This window comes from Carettochelys insculpta, chromosome 1 (assembly GCF_033958435.1).
Source record: "Carettochelys insculpta isolate YL-2023 chromosome 1, ASM3395843v1, whole genome shotgun sequence".
In the NCBI taxonomy this organism is placed as follows: domain Eukaryota; kingdom Metazoa; phylum Chordata; order Testudines; family Carettochelyidae; genus Carettochelys; species Carettochelys insculpta.
In genome coordinates this window covers 219,152,073-219,171,783 of record NC_134137.1, presented here as the reverse complement: position 1 = coordinate 219,171,783, position 19,711 = coordinate 219,152,073, and the positions used below count along the sequence as shown (strand labels likewise).

Sequence of the window (19,711 nt, the reverse complement as noted above, 5' to 3'; positions counted from 1 at the left end):
TGTTCTCCTCACATGCCCTATGAGTACTCAGATCATAATAGAGAAACTGATCATCCAATCAGCAGACTGCATTCCAAGTCCCTTCTAGGGCTGAATCTCAGTCACTTGCCTGTTGAAACTCATGATGCAATTCTGCCCCCTCCGTCCCCAACTTTCAAGCCATCAGACTAGTCCTGAGAATACTGCACCTCAATTGTGGAGGGATTGCCAGCACCTGAATGCAGCATTAACTAGGACTGGAAACATAAATCCCACATATCTATCTTACAGTCACTCTAGAGAGGTCTTTTCTATATCTTAACCACCTGAGAAAATTGCAGCTGAGGTAAGGATGTGTAATAAGCTTCTAAGGAAATTGCTTGGCACTTCTAGGGGGAGCAAACTCTCCAACTCTCTTATTATCTGGCTTATCCCTCTGTTGGTCCGCAGCAGAATACTGTGTTCTGGTCTAGCTCCATTCCTCTCACCTCAAGTTGGTTCACAGCTTTGTGCATCATAGCTGGGAGGAGTGTATCAGTGCCGTAGTTTCCTGTATTAAGAAACATCACTCCTCCACATATCCACAGTGAGGATGCTACGTCCAGAATGGTTGAGAAGATGAAATACCCATCCCTTTTTGGCCACCCAAGAGCACACTTGCTGTCAAAGCACGAATTGCAGGCCCTCTCGCCATGCCCAGATTTCTCTATGACATCTGCTTAGCTTGAAGAATGGTCAGCAGCTGACATGGGAAACAGGTCTCTTAAAAATGACTCAGCGGCGAGTGTACCAGCTTTGTCTTCCCATGCTGTTCATAGACCTTTCTGAACGAATTTTGAACAGCCCAGGGTCAATGAGCAACCAGTTTCACACCTAGTGTCAGTGAGAGGTTCCCACATGGAGCTGTGGCTAGACAGTGTCACACATCACTAATGACGGCCCTCTGATCAAAACTGAAGATGGTCTGACGGCTCTGCACTTTGCTGATGAGGCTGCTGCAAATTGGCTTGGCAAGCACTGCCTCTGATAAGAAATGATGCAAAGAAGAGACAAATTAAGCAATCTGATCTCAGTGATGGCTCCGGGCCAGTAAAGAGCTGGAAAGGAGGCTGTGGGTAAATAAATAATCTTAAACAAGAACTGTATCTTGCCAGAAAAAGCTTTAGACTTTTACCAGCATCTCTTCCCTTTTATTTGCTTTTAACTACCTCTACTGTTCTCTCTTTCAATTTGATATCGGAGGTGGAAGTAATCAGGTGCACCCTGATATGTAGTTCCGGCAACAGCTGCTGAGCTGCAGGAAAAGTCAGCAGGGAGCCATTTAAAGAGCTGCCAGGGACACAGGCTGCACTAGAAGAGTACCTTTAATAATTTTTAAGTTACTTTCACCACTGCTTGATATCATTTAACCCAGACTCTTCTGTTAATGATTTTGTTTTACTACAAACCATTAGAGTGCTATGTTTGAAGAGAGGGATGCATTTCGTCATCATCAGTAACCATGGGCTCAGCGTCTGTTGGTGTCCGATGTCCCTCTCACCATTTCCTTCCATCCTTCCCTACCCAGTGCAGAGTGGCTTAGATTCTGTAGACTAGCTCCACACCAATCTACTACATCATCTATCCATTCTCTGTGAAGGCTTCCTCTCCTGTTTGAACTATCCATTATGCCGAATACCAGGGTCTTGATTTTTCGTTCGTCATTCATTCTGCAAATATGTCCAAAGAGTAGCTTCCGTTTTATAACCTTCTGCAGCAGTTTCTCTTTCAGCTGTGTCTTCCTACATAACTCCTCATTGGTGACCTTCTGCATCCACCCTATTCTCAGAATCTTTCTATAACAACTCCTTTTGAATGCCAATATTCTTCTCTTCAAATCTTTCATCACCACCCATGTCTCACATCCGTACAACATGCTGCTGAGTACACACATTTTCAAGATGCCCAGCTTCATTCTTAAGCTAATTGCTTTGCTTTTCCAGATCTTATCCATCGCCTCCAAACTCGCTCTTGCTTTCGCTATTCTAGTCACTACTTCCTTCTTACAGTCTAGATCATAAGTTATGTTGCTCCCCAGATATGTGAACTTCTCTACATTTTCTAGTTCAATACCATTGACACTAAACTTCCTTCCTATTTCCTTACCTCCAAATACCATTGTTTTGGTTTTATCGATGTTCATAATCAGTCCACACCGCTTCCCTTCTTTGTTTAACACCTGCACCATTTTTGCTAGCTTGTCCTCATCTTCCTCAATGATAAGTATATCATCCGCGCACCTCAAGTTGTTAATTCTTTTCCCATGCACAGATATCCCTCCTATTTCTTCCTTGATCTTGTCCATTGCTCTCTCCAGATGTGCAATGAAGATACTTGGCGATATTGGATCTCCTTGTCTAATTCCTCTACCTGTTTTAAACCAACTTCCCAACTCCCCGCATGTTCTCACTGCTGCCTCTGCATTATCATTGATATCTTTCAACAACCTATCAATCTGCCAACCACTCCATATGACTCCAACACCACCCAAGTCACTTTCTGACCTATCCTGTCAAATGCCTTTTGAAAAATCTATGAAGCAAGCGTATATGTTTTTGTTCTTTTGTCGAGCTTTCTCGGCTATCAGTCTTAGTGCCAATATCTGCTGTATGGCACATCTATCTTTTCTTAACCCTGCTTGCTCATCTGCTATATGTTCTTCTATCTGCAATCTTAATCTCACAGTCACTATCATCATCAGCACCTTACCTAGATGACGCGTTAGGGCAATTGTTCTGTAGTTCTTGCACTCCAGTGTACTTCCTTTCTTGGGTATTGTGACTACCACAGATCTTGTCTATTCCTTAGGTACCTTCCCTTCTTTCCAAACTATATTACATAGCCAGTGTATTTCCTGAATCACGCTTTCTCCACCGTATTTGATCATCTCTCCCGTGATTTTATTCCTCCCAGGGCTCTTGTTGTTCTTTGGTCATTTCACTGCTTTTTCTACTTCCTCCTTTGAAATACTGGTCTCGCTGTCGATGCTTGGGGGAGATATCTCTTTGAATCCTTCAATCAGACATTCGGGTCCAACTGTGCTTTGTATAGATTGGTGCAATATCTCGTCCATCGCTGCACAATCTTCTCCCTCTTCATGAGCTCTTCTTCATTCTCATCTTTGATCACCATCTGCTTCGGTTGCCATTTCCTGTTAATATTTCTAATTGTTTTATACACCTCCCTGGTCTTACATTCACCATAATACCTCTTGATATATTCACATTGCTCCCCTAACCATTTCTCCTTATCCCTTCTGGCTGCTTTCCTTACCTCATTGCATTTCATCCTATATTGCTGTTCTGCCATCTGAGAAACATCTCTTCTGGTCTGAAATGCTCTTTTCTCTTGAACCAACTTCACTGTCTTCTGAGGAATCCACTCCTTATTGATCTTTTCTTCTTCTGGAACAGTCTGCTCAATTGCCTCGTCTATAGCGATGGCCACCCCTGCAACTCTCTTTTCTAGGTCTTTCTCTGTGGCGATATTCTTAATCTTCTCTTCGAGCGCTGTTCTGTATGCAGTCCCTGTTTCTTCCTCGCATAGCCTCGCCACATCACTTCTTTTCTTAAACTGTGTCTTACATTTTCTTTTGAGTTTTATCTTGATGTTTGCAATCACAAGACTGTGGTCTGAGTCTATATCCGCTCCTTGGAAAGTTCAGCACTGCTGTACTGATGTTATCCATCTTCTTATCAAAATCACATCTATCATGTTCTTGGATTTCCCGTCATTCGATTGCCACGTCCACTTCCTACAGTCCTTTTGTTGGAATCTCATGTTGCAAATCACCATCTCATGCTCTGTAGCAAACTCTAATAGTTTCTCACCTCGTTCGTTTCTTTCTCCATATCCAGACCTTCCCATGACACTCTCTCAACCTTCATTATCTGTTCCAACCTTCGCATTCCAATCTCCTCCAACATCTTTCTTCAGTATCTCCTCCACTGTCTTTGTCAAGTCTTTATAGAATAGCTCAATCTCTTCCTCTGTACTATCAGATGTGGGTGTATACACCTGAATGACTGAGATGTTGAAAAGTTTTGCTTCAAATCTCGCTACCATCATTCTTGCACTCACTGGTTTTTAACCTAATAATGCACTTCTAGCTGTTTTGCTAAGAAGGAATCCAACTCTTGCTTCATGCTTCATTTCGTTTCCTGACCAAATGACTTTGCAACTGCGTATCTCTCCTGATCCCTTCCAACGCATCTCTGCCAGTCCAAGTATATCACATCAGTATCTCTCCACCTCCTTCTGAAGCAGCTTTAATTTTTCAGTTGCCCGCAGTGTTTGGACGTTCCATGTTCCAATGGATAGCATATGTGTTAGGTGTAATTTTCTTTCGGTAGCCAACTTGTCAACCCAACCCTGATCGCTCGATTGATATCGCAGACCTTGTTTATCTGGGTGACGTCTGAGCCGGCATCTTTTAACATTTAGTTGTACTGGCATCAGATTTCATTTGTATTGTTGTTTGATGGTCAGCGCATCAACACACATCTGACCAACCCTCCTCCTCCTTCCAGGCTTGGGACTGGCACGGACCTCTCAGTGGCTTCATGGCAGAGTTGGGATGCATTTACTCTCAATTAAATTAATTAATTGTGAGGTACTGACTCTTTAACAGAGCAGTGAACTTAATAGCTTCTCTGCATACAGGGTGGCAGAAGCTATGTATCACAGAGAAACAGAGAAGAGCCTGGACTTCACTGACTGTTCTTTGTCAGGTGAGGTTGGGGCCAGGAGAGCTTTGAACAGTTTGCAGTTCAGGAAGACAGGCTAGTGCAACAGGGAGCTGACATACAGTAATGCCTTGAAATATGTGCATTCAACATGCATATAACTCACTTCTCTGCAAGTGGCATGTGGGGGGAGTACCGTGGATGGTGAGACCCTGAAGAACCAGATATGGGGTCTCCAGTTGGAGGGCAGGGAGACCCACAGCACCCCAGCTGGCAGCTGGCTGGGCAGCGCCCAGCTGGCAGAGCCTGCCATGGGGTCCCTGGCCAGGGGGTCTGGAGACTCCACTGCTCTGTGGCTGGAGCAGAGCCAGCTGCAGGGGCCTTAACGGGGGTGAGGGAAGACCCGCAGCTGGAGCCTTCTCCCTCCCTTTGCCCCAGCTGCATGGCTGTCTCACAGCCATGTGGCTGGGAGAAGGGAGGGAGAAGGCTCTTTAGCCTGATTCCCAGCTCCCTGCTTGTGGGAACGGGGAAGCTGACCACCCACGAGCTGGTGAGTTTCCCAGGTCCCCCAAGTGGCAGAGAGCCAGGAACTAAGGAGCAGCCTGGTTCCTGGCTCCCCTGTGCCAGAGGTACCAGGAAATTGACCAGCCATGAATTGGTCAGTTTCCCACTCCCATGAGCCACGGAGAGACTGGAAACAGGCTGTCTCCCCTGGTTCCTGGCTCCCCGCCACTCTGGGAGCCAGGAAGCTGACCAGCTCCTGCAAACCCAGAGGAGCCAGGAACCAGGTGTCAACTTGCGTGAAAATTTGAGTTACACTGGGGTTGCAGAAATGCAACCCCCACGTAACTTGAGGGTTTATTGCACTGTCTAATCATCACCAAAATCACTTTGGCTGAGGCAGAATATTTTGGCTGAGGCAGATACAACAATATTTCACAGCTTTTAGTATTTCTAATAGTAGCAAACTATACTCCCCCAGGCACTAGACATCCAAATACAGAAATACCCGCCCCACACACATGCACATACACACCTCCTCTAATCACAGTAACCATGAATGTTTTGCCATGCACATGTACGATTTCATACTTATTTATCACAAATTGTTGTCATTTTAAACATATCTAGTGCTATACCAACTTTTTTTTTTTCATTCCAAACATAGCAGATTTCCCTTTACCATGTGCCTTATTAAACCTCATATCTGCTTAGCAGGAACATTTCCCACGTAACTTTCTCCAGACAGTACTATTTAATGGCAAACAGCAAATTAATGGTGTACCCAGCCATGAAAATTAAGTACTATGTCTTGGAGAGGGATGCAAGTTTGGTCACATTAGTTCATCGGTGTGGATTTGTGTTTGCTGGCATAATCCCTCATTATTAAGCCATTTGTTCTCTTCACACCACTCATTTACTCTAACAAATCTGGTAGAGGACATCTGGTAAAATAACTTTAACATATATATTTATCTGTTTTAATGACTAAGTACAATTAATGAAAAAAAATTTAAACTCTCCCAGGAAAATGTAGTCCTGTGAGCCATTGGAGAATATGTCAAAAATGTAAAGAATGTGTTAGGGATCAAAGAGTAGGAACAAATCTGAAAATATTATAATGCCATTATGGAAGCGCAAAGTATCCTCTCATATCAAATACTGGGTTCATTTCTGGTCACACTTGTGGAAAATGACAGAATAAAATAAAACCGATTTAAAGATGGGTGACAAACATGGGAAGAGGCAAAAAGAGACTGAAGAGATTGCTAATTTCTTACATTACAGGGGAGATAAATAGAATAAGAGAAGCATACAACATAATGGATGGCACAGACAAGGTAAATCAGACACTTCTATTTACTCTCATTCATAACACATGAATAAGGGAACAGCCTACTAAAAAAGCAACAACTGAAACATAAAATACTTGTTTTGTTTTAGTCTGGTTTGCTTCTGACACACAAAATGCTCCAGACTTATGACAGTCACATCTGTAAAACATCTTTGAGGCTGGATTAAGCAAGCAATCTGATTTTGATATGGATAACTAAAACTATTCACAGTTGCATTAGACTGGGCAAAACAATTTATAGAAGGGATATAAAAATCCTGTTTTATGATATCAGGCAGCTGTTACAGATTGATGCAAAAAATTCCCTGATGGGCTGACTAGTCCACAAGTGTGCACTCTGGCATTTCTTTCACCTTTCTCTAAAGCATCCAGTGCTGGCCACTGTCAGAGACAGGATACTGGATTAGATGAACTATAGATGGCAACTATTCCGGAAATGCCTGTATTCTCCTCCCATTGCTCCCTTTCTGTCGTCTATCATGTAGCTCTCTATGGATGGAACACACTTACAACCAGTTCCATTCTTTTTCGTCAGTCAAATCATTCCTACCAGGGAGTATACCACCAACACTAACCAACATCAGTCAGAGAACCTGGGAGTGTCACAGAAATGAGCAGGAAGGAAAACAAATGAAACAACAAAGGGTAATGTCACAACACTCGAAAGATGTGCTTGTAACAAACCCAAGTTACTACATAATCTATTATTGTAAACCTCATCCTACCCTTTTCTCTGTTTCCCTTCTTTTGTCCTTGTCACTCTAAAGCAGTGTTTCCCAAATGGCGTTCTGCAGAACCCCGCGGTTCAGCGAAGTGAAAATAAGGGTTCTGCGAGAAAATTCCTCTGCTGCTCCCTGCCCTGCCGCCAATGAAGCAGTAGAACTAAATTTAGTTGGTTTAATGGCTGGAAGGGGGCGGTGGGAGGGATCTGGCCATTAAACCAACTAAATTTAGTTTCCATTATTTCAGTGGTGTTGGGGCAGGGAGCTGCAGAGAGCCCTCACTCGCCCCCCCCCCCCCCCGCATCCAAGAGGCCCCACCTCTCCAGCGAGAATAGCTCGGCTCACCCCCACCAGCAGAACACCTCCACACCAGGCTTCCTTCTGCTGGGTGCATGTGGATGTCCAGTGTAGGCCCCCAGCCAGTGCCATGGATGGGTTAGTCCCAGGGGCCAGTTTGGGGCTGAGGCGGGTTAATCCTGAGGATGAGGAGGCACATTTGGGGCTGAGAGGGGTTAAGCCGAGAGATGGGGGGGAGGGGTTTGGGCTAAGGCAGGTAAAGCCTGGAGACGGGGGGCAGCTTTGGGGCCCAAGGGGGTCAGAATCTGGGAATGGGATTCCGCAAAATTATTTCAAGTTTAAAAGGGTTCTGTGGCCAAATAAAATTGGGAAACACTGCTCTAAAGCATCATATCTAAAATTAGAGTTTAAGCAACTTGAGACAGAGCATGCAGCTGTTATCTATTCTGCAAGGCAGCTTCTACCCCCAGGTGCTGTAGAATGATCAGACTTTTTGCTATGCTGTCTTCATAAATATACTGTGACATAAAATATTATTTCTGACTCTGTAGGTGAGTAAGGTTCAACCACTCTGTGCATGAGGTCACTGACAAACAGCAGGGTTTTGTTGTTTAATCAATCAATCAATCAAACACAGACACACAAAAAACAACCACCATCAAAAGCCTTGACCTACAACATGCATGTTAACTTAGGAAGAGTTTTATTTTACAGATCTGTCAGCAGAAAGAGAAATATTTAGCTCTGTGTAGTTTCAGACTGGGAAACAACCCCTAATTAGTACTATGTTCTAACTTTAAATCTCAGTTTGCGTGGGGAAAAATAATAATAAAATACCAGGCAAACAATGTAACATATTTTTCTTACATGCCATCTAAAATTACTGAATTCTTCATTGAACTGGATTAATGAATGTTAATGTTAATTAGGGTTGCTAGGTGTCCAGTTTTCAACCAGAATGCCCAATCAAAAACGGACCCTGGCGGATCTGGCCAGTACTGCCAAATGAGTGTTAAAAGTCCAGCTGACAGCACAGCAGGGCTGAAGCAGGCTCCACATCTGCCTTGGCTTGGTGTGACTCCTGGAAGCAGCATCATTCCCCCTCTGCCTCCTGCCTGTAGGGGCAGCCAGAGAGCTCTGCATGCTGCCCCCATGCTAAGTGATGGTTCTGCCTCTCCCATTGGCTGGGAACTGCAGCCAATGGGACCTGCAGAGGCAGCACCTTCGGATGGAGCAGTGCGCAGAGCCGCGATGCCATGTCTCTTCACAGGAGCTGCTGAGGGGGTATGCCCCTGCTTCCAGGAGCACCTTGAGATAAGCGCCATCCTGAGCCTGCACCCTTCAGTCTCCCCCACAATTCCCTGCCTCAGCCCTGATCCCTCTCCCACTCTCCAAAACCATCTGTCCCAGCCCAGAGCCCCCTCCGGTATTCCCACCCCCACACCCCAACCCTCTGAACCAGCCCAGAGTCCTCCACATACCCTGAGTCCCTCATTTCTGGTCCCATCCCAGAACCTGCCCTCCCCACCTCAGAGCCCATGCTGCCTCCCACACCCCAGCCTCCTGCCTAAGCTCAGAGCGCCTTCAGATCCACCCACCTCCCAGAGCCCTTCCTGCACCCCAAGCCCCTCATTCCTGGCTCCACTCCAGACCCCACCCCCCCATGCCCCTCTGGAGCCTTCCCTCACGCTCACAGTCCCAACTACCTTGGGACGGAGTCCCCTCCCACACCCTGAAATCCTCATTTCTGGCCCCACCCTGGAATCCTCACAACCCTCTCATATCCCAACCCCTGAGGGTGAACAAGAGCAAGTGCGTGAGGGTGGGGCTAGCAAAGGGAATGGGGATGGAGTGATCAGGAGCCTGGGCCTCAGATGATGAGTGGAGCAAGGGGCAGAGCCTCAGAGGAGGTTGGGTAGGGAATGCAGCAAGGATGTTTGGTTTTGTGCACGTAGACGGTTGTCAACCTAAACGTTAATGTGAATCTCTGGCTTTTCAGGCACTCCATAAATTACTTCAAATGTACATTTTACTTCACGTGTGCACTGTGTGACTCCTTCAGTCAGATTCGCCTTTATGCTGAACTGCTGCAGAAGAAAACCACTTTCTAGTTCAGGAGTGCACAAAGTGTTGGGCAGGGCCCCTGGAGGGGGTGGGGCATGAAATTTCATAAGCGGGGTGCAGCATGATCGGCTGCTGGGTCTCAGAATCATCCATCTCATTGAATGTTGACATGTTACCATTTTTATGCACACATATTCACATCTATACCGATTAACAAAGTTTTACATTCCACATACTCATTTTCTTACATGTGCTGAAAGGGGTTTTTTATACGAACATAACAAACGTCCATTGATTTGGATTACATTCAATAGGTTTTGGAGGGGTCTTACTATTTGCAGGGATGAAAAGTGGGGCCTGTGCAAAATTACCTGGTGACCCTTAAGTGAACGGCCATGCTCAGGCACGTTAGGGTGAATTGCATGGGCACTTGAACAACGCGGTGAGGTACGTGGGGTGGAGGCAGGGTCCACAGACCCTTTTAAATTGTGATAGGGAAATGTGCCTTAGCACAAAAGGCTAAACCACAAACTCTAGAAAAAGAACTGAGGAACCAAGTGAACTGGGGAAGTTTAACCCAGTTTGCAATGGAACTTACTGAAGTGCTTGCAGACTGCACTGTCTGCAGCCAACCCCCTGCTCTAAAAAAATGTCAAACAGGAAAACCCTATACAGAAAAGAGCCATGGCCTCTGACCTAGCAGCCCAGAGGCTCCAGCTGCGTACCTTAAAAGGGAAAAAAGTATGGGACGTATGGTTGTGTAAAAAGGGGAGGGGGCTGAGAGGGGCTGCAGGCAAAGAGAAGCAGAAACAACCAGGATGTGATGTGTCAGGCCTCGGGAGGAGCCAGCAAATGGCAGATCATAAAAAGGGGCAACAAAGTAAGGAGGAGGAGGAACTCCCGAATCCTGGAGAGACCGGATGCTGTCTGCGACAAGGACTGATCACCCTTCGCTGCTCCTCCAGCCTGCTCACAAGTTAAATAGAGTAGTGTGTGAAAACCTATTGGCACCACGAAGAAATTTGTAACGGTATAGCTTAGATAGCCAGATGCAGTGTTTTATTGTTTTGTTCCTGTACCTGCTCAGCTACGTAAGTAAAAGTTAGCAGCTGCATTTTATCTTTGACTTTTCTTTTGATACCCTGACATAGCTATGTGTATGTCTTTAGTTGTATGAGTCTGTAAGAGTCACGTGTAAGGCTGAGGCAAAGACGCCCCAGGACCCCCGAGAGGGCTTTGACCCAATGACCGGGACTCAGCTGGGAAGCGTGGCCTGCTGAAACTCCATGTTCTACAGAACAGAGTATTGTTTGTGTATGTACGTCACTTTCTCCTATTAATCCTTAAGTCCTATCCCCTGAAATTCAAAACTCACACTTCTTGGGGATAGATAACAGCTCTTAGAAATCAGTCTTTCCACGAAGACATGAGAGGAACTGTCCAATACGATGGCACATTATCGGATGCTTTCAGCATCAGGAGCGGCGTCAAACAAGGATGCGCCCTTGCTCCGACATTGTTCGGGATCTTCTTCGCACTCCTCCTTAAACACGCCTTTGGATCTTCCACAGAGGGCATCTTTTTGCACACAAGATCAGATGGGAAACTGTTTAGTCTTGCAAGGCTGAAAGCTAAATCTAACGTGCGGGAAGTCCTCATCAGAGAGATGCTGTTCGTAGATGACGCTGCTGTCTTGTCACACACAGACGACCAGCTTCAGAAGCTGCTGGATCGGTTCTCCAAAGCATGCGAGGACTTTGGGCTCTCCATCAGCCTAATGAAGACAAATGTATTTGCTCAGGACGTTACTGATTCTCCATCAATCAGCATTGACAACTATATGTTAGAGGTAGTCCACGAGTCCACCATCACTGACACCCTGTCCTTGGAGACTGAGCTAAATAGGAGGATTGGCAAAGCAGCCACAACTCTGTCCAGACTCAGCAAGAGAGTGTGGAATAACAACAAGCTGTACACTCACACCAAAATGCAAGTCTACAGAGCCTGCATCCTCAGCACCCTCCTTTACGGCAGCAAGACTTGGACCCTGTACACCCGCCAGGAAAAGAGGCTGAACATCTTCCACTTGCGCTGTCTCAGGCGCATCCTTGGAATATCATGGAAGGACAGAGCGTCCAACACCGCCGTCCTCGAGCAAGCTGGAATCCCAACCATGCACAACCCCCTCAGGCAGCGGCGTCTCCGTTGGCTTGGCCATGTCCACAGGATGAATGATGGAAGGATCCCAAAAGACATCCTGTATGGTGAGCTAGCCTCTGGCAAAAGACCTCCCGGACGCCCCCAGCTGCGCTACAAAGATGTTTGCAAGAGAGACCTCAGGGAAGTAGACATCAAGCCAGACAGCTGGGAGGAGCTGGCAGACGATCGCAGCAGATGGAGGCAGGAACTATACAAGGGCCTTCAGGAGGGTGAGTTGAGGATCAGACAGCTAACAAAGAAGAAGCGAGCCCACAGAAAGCACAGCAAGGACCTGACAGACATCCATTACATATGCAACAGATGCAGCAAGGACTGTCACTCTCGTGTGGGTCTTCACAGTCACAGCCGACGCTACAAATGAGAAGGCCAAACGGAACTACGAAGGGCGTGATCCATAGTCTACGTAGACTGAAGGATGCTACTACTATTACTAACAGTCAGTGGATTCCACAAACCCGTGGGCTATTTTAGAGAACTACTGGGAGTTAGAAAAACCCCAGGGGGTGTTTCTTTTCCTTTTGGGTGTAATCCTATTCCTCCTGTTAGTAGCGTGGTGTAAGCCACAGCTACAACTACGTCAGTTTCATAATAAATAGCACAATCACTCTCAGTGGAGCGGGCCTTCACTGAGAAGCAGCCCTCCCTTTTCCCCAGTTCAACACTTCACCCACCTGTCACCTCCACCCTTATTTAGGACTTGGAGCACAGCTTATTTGCTCCTTAGGGCCCAACATAAAAACTTTTCTCACCCCTGTTTTACTCCATCCTAGCTCAGTTAGAATGTACCTAGCTGCCTCCATGGTAGTACTGAACACCAGGGCCGGTGCTAAAGGGGAAGTGACCACCACCCCACCTTTCCTCATGGCAGCATGTGAGACACAAACAGCCATTTTCCCTCTCAGCCTCGCCACGATGCTCCATAATGTCTTGGTAACAGATTAGCTGCTTTTAACTGAACTAGGCTGGGCTGGGAGCTGAACAGCAACTGTCACAGGGGCAGATTCAAGAAAGAAACATCTAGGAGATGGAGAGATGTGTGGTCTGGCAGAGAGAGAGAGAAAGCACTGAAAGTGGTGGGAAGCAGCAGTTTGAACTGCCTACTGGAGGGAGTCAAAATTACTCAGATATGTGCTATGGGTCTGTAGTGCTAAAATCAAAACCAAGTTACCTATCAATTCAAATGGCAGCGTCCTAGGGTTTTGGTGACGGAGCTCCTGAGTTCCTCCCTTCGGCTGATCAGAAGTCCTTAATTTTCATGGGGAAAACAAAAGATGGTCAAATGGTTGACAAGCAGATTTATTACAAACCTACATTTTACCATAATTTTTTCTTCTGCTCTAAGCACAACGGGATCCCGGTCCATGACTGAGTCTTTGATGATGATGATAATAGTAATAAAGATCAACTCATCCTCAAAATCAACTACAAGAAGAGTCGTTGCTAACCTCACTTCCAAACATCACAGGTAAATTGGACAGAGAAAAGATTCATAACACAAAACATTTCTACCTCCTTTCTAAAAGACTGTATTTACAGGTGCTGGAACTAAGAGCGTGCCCACACTCCCACCTTGAAGTGGCTTCCATTTTATACAGAATTTACAGTTGGGATCCAGGGCTCTGAACACCCCCATTTTACACATTGTTCCAGAAACCCTGACTGTAGAGGTCTTCTCGCCTCTCCACAAATATTCCCTCTAATCTTTTCGATCTATGTGTGGAGTTTTTCCAGCCATGTGCAGAATAAATTTTTATGTGCAGTGAAGCGTGTGCAAATATGCACCATCAAGAGAAACCAGACCTAGCTGTGGGGACTCTGCTCATCAGCTGGGCAGTATCTGAAACTCTCCTGAGTGGCCACACAACCACCCAGCTTACAGGGAACACTGCTCTCCACCCCCCCATCTAAGCAGTACACTGAAGAAATACTGAGATATCAAGAGTGGAAATAAAACTAAAATGTTTCCCTCTTGGCTTACAATTATCAAAACATGTTAAAATTCAGACAATAAAACAAGATTATATACTAGAAAGCATTAGGATAGCAAGCATAATGACAGGAAATGAAAAACTAATGTTCAATCACATGAAAGGGCATAATATAGCTCACTTGACATCTTCGATGTTCCATGGCAAGACAGACTGACTCAGCAAAGTGCCTCTCTTCTTTAAAAAATAATAGAGATTTTTCCTTTCCAATTTATTGCACTAAGAAAGATTTTCCAACTTAATAAAACTTGTGGAAGTAATTTTTTCAGGGCCTCTTTGCACCAATCAAACAGGCAGAAACTCCATCCTGTTCAGGAATGACCAAGTGCCTTCTCAGGATTATCCTATTTAGCCTATGCCTAAACTGTGGCTGATACAAAGAAGTCTGTAAAGATTCGTATTATCAGTTTCAAAAAAAGGCATGAAAAATTCCTCAGAGAATGAAAACATTCTTCTTGGTCAGTTCATAATGAAAGATTACTGATGCTGAATTCGCCAGACAAATCTGCTGGTACATTGCTCAATGTAGTTCCCTTCTTCCTTGGCTTAGTGGCAACTTGATCTAAATACCAGACCATTTCAGCTGACAGGAACAGTGCTTGATGGTAAAGTTTCATGTTATTTTTAGATTCACTCAGACATGGTCCAGCACGGTTAATATACAGGCATTAATATCTGTCATACTCTGATCTGCAAAGATTTCTTTGTGGAGCACTTCTACGAATTAGCACTCCTTCATCTCCCCTTCCAAGATTCTTTCCAGACTCAGCTCTCACCCTCCCTCTCAACAACCAGAGCTCATGCTTTCAAACCGGTTCGCCCTGATTCACTAACTGGAAGTGAACCAGAACAGAAAAAGGAATCTGTCTAAGAGCAACAGACAGGTAGAAACGTCTAACCTAGCACACCGAGATAATATAGCCAGACCTGTGTCATATCAGATGATTTCAACAGTGCTGTAGATTAGGCTCACATTTCAGAGTGACTACAATTCAGCATCCTGATTATTTGACATTTAAAAAAAATTGGATGAAAAGGTATCACTACAAAAAAAGAGCAGCTACACAAAAACGATAGCAGAAGAGCAACTACAGGTAAATATAGTGGGTAATCCTCTTTCTAAGCAGCAGCACTCCCTGATGCTACCCAGGAGGATTGTGCTCTTCTATAACTGAGGGGTCTGACATACTTCATTTCTGCCTTCTGACAAGAGGCGGCAGCTGGGGCCACAATGCTCTTTTTACAGGGAGAGAAGGCAAATGAATTTAGAAAATGTATCCACTTACCTGGTTTTGAAATCCTACCTGGTCAAAGTACAAACCAACAGACACAATGTGATGGCCCTGACCATTCATTTAACTGTTTCCCTTCTTATTAATTTCATCACAGCTATCCCTCACTGGAACAACTGTTGCTTCCAGATGCCTTTGTATTTTAACATAATGTGCAAAACAGATCTGTCATGTGCCATAATGTTAAAATAACTGACAACATAGTGAAGGTCCAGGTGGCACTTTTGCCTCTAAAAAATATCCCAGCTGCTTAAATTTCCCAAAAATTACCTTTGCAGTGATTTTGTATAAGTCATTTAACTTCCTCAAAGTTTATTTTACTGAGGTGACATGGAAAATGAGGATTTCAGCTTTTTAAAAGTGTTTAGGATGCTTTTCAAAAGAACAATAAAAATTAATATTTCACGCACACTTGGGGCCTTTCTTTCTGGCAGATTTCTGGATGCTTTTATTCCTGCACATACAAGAACTACTTCACAAACAACTCAAATGCTGCCAATACTGGATTGAACATTGCAAGCACTACTATCTACAGGTTAAAACACCAAGAGGATACTGCATCCAATTAAAACTCATAGGAGAATTGAGCATCTGAATATAATAATCACCTTAAAATATGGACAGAACACAAGGGTTAACAGCTCTAGTCTTGTGAAAAGTGACAAACAATTTTGAAAACGACAACAGTCTAGGGACTATGGTTCTGTTCAGACGATAAATCAGCTGAGAAGTAACAGCAACGAAGGGTCCTGTGGCACCTTATAGACTAACAGAAAAGTTTTGAGCATGAGCTTTCGTGAGCACAGACTCACTTCATCAGATGCTGGTCTTGGAAATCTGCAGGGCCAGGTATAAATAAGCCAGAGCAAGGGTGGGGATAACAAGGTTAGCTCAGTCAGCAAGGGTGAGGCTTACTACCAGCAGTTGATCTGGAGGTGTGAACACCAAGGGAGGGGAAGCTGCTTCTGTATTTAGCCAGCCATTTGCTGCGAATGTTCACACCTCCAGATCAACTGCTGGTAGTAAGCCTCACCCTTGCTGACTGAGCTAACCTTGTTATCCCCACCCTTGCTCTGGCTTATTTATACCTGGCCCTGCAGATTTCCAAGACCAGCATCTGATGAAGTGAGTCTGTGCTCACGAAAGCTCATGCTCAAAACTTTTCTGTTAGTCTGTAAGGTGCCACAGGACTCTTCGTTGCTGTTACAGATCCAGACTAACATGGCTACCCCTCTGATTCTCAACTGAGAAGAATTATCTCACTGAATAACAGTGCCCTTCTTCAAAAATGCTTCTGTGTGGATGTTTTAAACCCACCCCCACACCCCATTTATTTAGTACTTCTGAAGCACCTCCATATGGGGCACTGCACTTAACAGTGAATGTGCAGATTTTACTAGTACTCACTAAATAAGAAGTACTTTCCAAAGAGCTCACATCTTACTGCCGTGTTTCCCAATATTTTTTTTTCTGGCCATGGAATACTTTTAAACTCTAACCAATTTTGCAGAACCCCTAATAACAGCCTTATATATGGCTTAACGCCGCCCAGCCCCACGATTAACTCACCTCTGCCCCAAACCAGCACCTGAGATTGACCCATCAACCCAACGAGGCCCCCAGCCTAATCCCATCTGAACAAACTCCACCCATTAGCTCCTCCTGTTACCTCACCCAACATGGCAGACGAACCTACCTTAGCAACTGCTGCTGCTCTGACTCTAGTCCCTAGGGCCTGATTTCATTGGCCGCCCTATGGCAACGCAAGGGGCCAGCTGCAGCCAATGAAAGGTGAGGACAACAGAGCAATCACAGGACCCATCTGGCTCCCCTTCTGGACAGCTGTTGGCCCCACCTTGCCCTGTCCCCATTGCATGCTCTCTGACTACTTTGCAAGTGAAGGACTCTCTGCTGCTTCCTGCCCTGCAGCTGCTGAAATAATGGAACTAAATTCAGTTGGTTTAAGGGCCAGATCCCTCCCACTGCCCTGCCAGCCATTTTACCAATTCACTTTAGTTCTACTGTTTCAGCAGTGGCAGCATCCCCAGCCGAAAATGACTCTTGAGAGCTGCATTCAGCTCCAGAGCCGCAGGTTGCCAACCCCTGATCATTTTCTCACGGAATCTTTATTTTCACTTTGCAGAACCCTGGGAGATGATGGAACACCATTTGTGAAACACTGGTCTACAGACAAACAAAGATTTAAAAGCCAGGGGAAGGGGAATGACAACGGGCAATTTATACACTGGTCAACTTAATTCACTATAAGGAGAAAGCCAGAAAATGGGTCTCTTTGAAAGATTAATATGTGGATAACCAATGCAAAATATCCATAGATAACTTTGACTGGGCATGAGTTAATATTTAACAATTAAAGGTCTTCACTCAGTGTATTAGGTTTAGGAACGGCTAGAATTTACACAGCCGCCTTGCATCTACACCAGAATTTATCTGAATTGTTAATAAGCTCCGTAACAATGAACAACACTCTTTAGAGAGGATTTCTTTTTCTTACTGTAATTGGGAATGAAGCAACGCTGTGTACTGACTTTCTGAAATCACAGTCCTTCCTACACTTTGTTATGACGTGATGGATACTGAGTGAGGAGTCTGGCATCAGTGCTGGTGAAAGGTAGTGGAGTGACAGCTCTAGAGATCGACTTCTCCATACACAGAAGTCATGTTATATAGGCATTAGTGGGACAAGCTTCCATTGCATTGCTCCGCGAACACACCTCAAACCTGACCTGGGAGGAGATCCCTTCCACCAGCCACTTCAACAGAGGATTTGGTCTTAAGATCCCATTTAATTTTTATGTACAACAGACTGCACTTTGCGAGGTAAATAAACGAGAAGAGATATACCACAATTACAGGCCTCTTTATTAAAAGCAAACTCAAGACACCACAGGAATGCAGCACTAGAAATCAGAAACCTTGCTAATCCATTCCACAAACTAGATTGTAGATTATTTTCTATGCTAGTCCTAATATCATCTGGCATCAGAATGAGGAAACATGGAACCATAACATCATAAAGGTATTAGGGAGCCAATCCCCGAGCATGGACACGAAGAAAACAGGGCTCGTCTGGAAGCTGCCTAATTCATATTTCACTTTCTCCCTCAAAGTCAAACACCAATTTCCTTTATAACAGCTAGCTTTTCAGCCTGTGGGAGCCAGCCATAAAGATGTTATGATACGCAGGCCTAACAGATACTCCACTTAATTCATAACAGGTTTTGTTTTTATGGTATCTTGGATTCTAGTATTCCTGCTCATAGTAGAGTACTGTTGTTTTGCTGCCTTCTACTGCTATTCAATTTTTTTTTTTTAATTTGTAGGCATACTGCAGCACTCATGGCTTTAATGGCCCTGATTTCCTTTCTGAGGTTTGATGCATCATGAAGAATAGTGCAGCATGCCTTTGTACTAGTCGAAGAAATCTGAGACAGAAGAAGGGGAAAGGGGGAACAAAGAGGAACAGGGGGCTTATAGACCAGTCCACCCAACTTTGATACAGGAACAAATTAAACAATCTTGTTTGTAAGCATCTAGAGGATAATAGGGGTTATAAGAAATAGCCAACAAATTTTGTCAAGAATGAATCATGCCAAAACAATCTAATTTCCTCCTTTGACAGAGTTACCGACTTAGGCTGTGTCTACACTACAGAGTTTTGTCGGCAGGAGTCTTCCATAGACATAACTCAGGGAGTATCTACACACATAAAGAGTTCTGTTGACAGAGTCTTGACATTTGTCTCAACAGTATTATCCCTTGAAAAATTTGAGGAATAATGCTTTTGTCAACAGAGTTCTGCCAACAGAAGTGCAGTGTAGACACTGCCGTAGACAGAGAGGGCTTCCAGTTCACCAGCCAGCCGTTTGCAGAGCTTCCAGCCAGCCATTCTGTCGACAGATGGCAGGGCAGTCTGGCTGCTCTCTGTCGACACAGCAGATTAATTTGTCAATCTGCTTTTGCGTGTAGATGCAATCTGTTGAAAGAGTTTCTGTCAATGTAACTCCGTCAACATACGTTACTGTCAACAGATGCTTCTAAGTGTAGACGTAGCCTTAGTGTATAAGGAAGAAGCAGTAGATGTGCTGTATCTTCATTTCAGAAAGGCTTTTGACACAGTCACACAGGACTATCCCATAAGCAAATTAGGGAAATGTGGTCTAGATACAGTTGGTACAAGGTGAGGGCACTACTGGTTGGAAAAAATGTACTCCATTCATGGCTATCATTAGTTCACTGTCAAACTGGGAGGGGAACGCCTAGGCAGGACTGTGCAGAGGTCTGCCCTGAGTCCCATTATTCATTATTTTCATTAATAAAAGAAAGGAGAGTATGCTTCAAAAAATCTATAGACACACCAAACTTGGAGGGGTTGCAAGCACCTTAGAGGGCAGGATTACAGACTATTCTGAAGAGGAAGGAGATCGCTTGTTCTCCATGATTGCTGAAGGTAGGACCAGGAGCAATGAACTTCTGCAGCAAGAGAGATTTAGATTACATATCAGGAAAAACTTTATAACGATACTGATGACGAAATTCTGGAATCAGC

General features: G+C 44.7%; 2 protein-coding genes across 10 annotated transcripts in view; one reads left to right on the top strand and one right to left on the bottom strand.

The window, feature by feature from the left end:
- CMSS1 (cms1 ribosomal small subunit homolog) overlaps nucleotides 1–19,711 on the bottom strand; it is a 422,380-nt gene that overhangs the window by 52,138 nt on the left and 350,531 nt on the right. For 2 of the 9 annotated variants that reach the window (XM_074999547.1, XM_074999580.1), the window contains exon 2: nucleotides 13,030–13,106. The exons of 5 other annotated variants lie outside the window; for them this stretch is intronic. In XM_074999547.1, the coding sequence (XP_074855648.1) occupies nucleotides 13,030–13,106 (77 nt within the window). Of the gene's footprint in view, nucleotides 1–13,029; nucleotides 13,107–13,970; nucleotides 14,176–19,711 lie in introns of those variants that run through there. 2 more of the 9 variants (XM_074999586.1, XM_074999570.1) reach the window with 2 other exon arrangements.
- Nucleotides 1–19,711, top strand: part of FILIP1L (filamin A interacting protein 1 like) — a 377,577-nt gene that overhangs the window by 10,403 nt on the left and 347,463 nt on the right. The window lies entirely within an intron of this gene.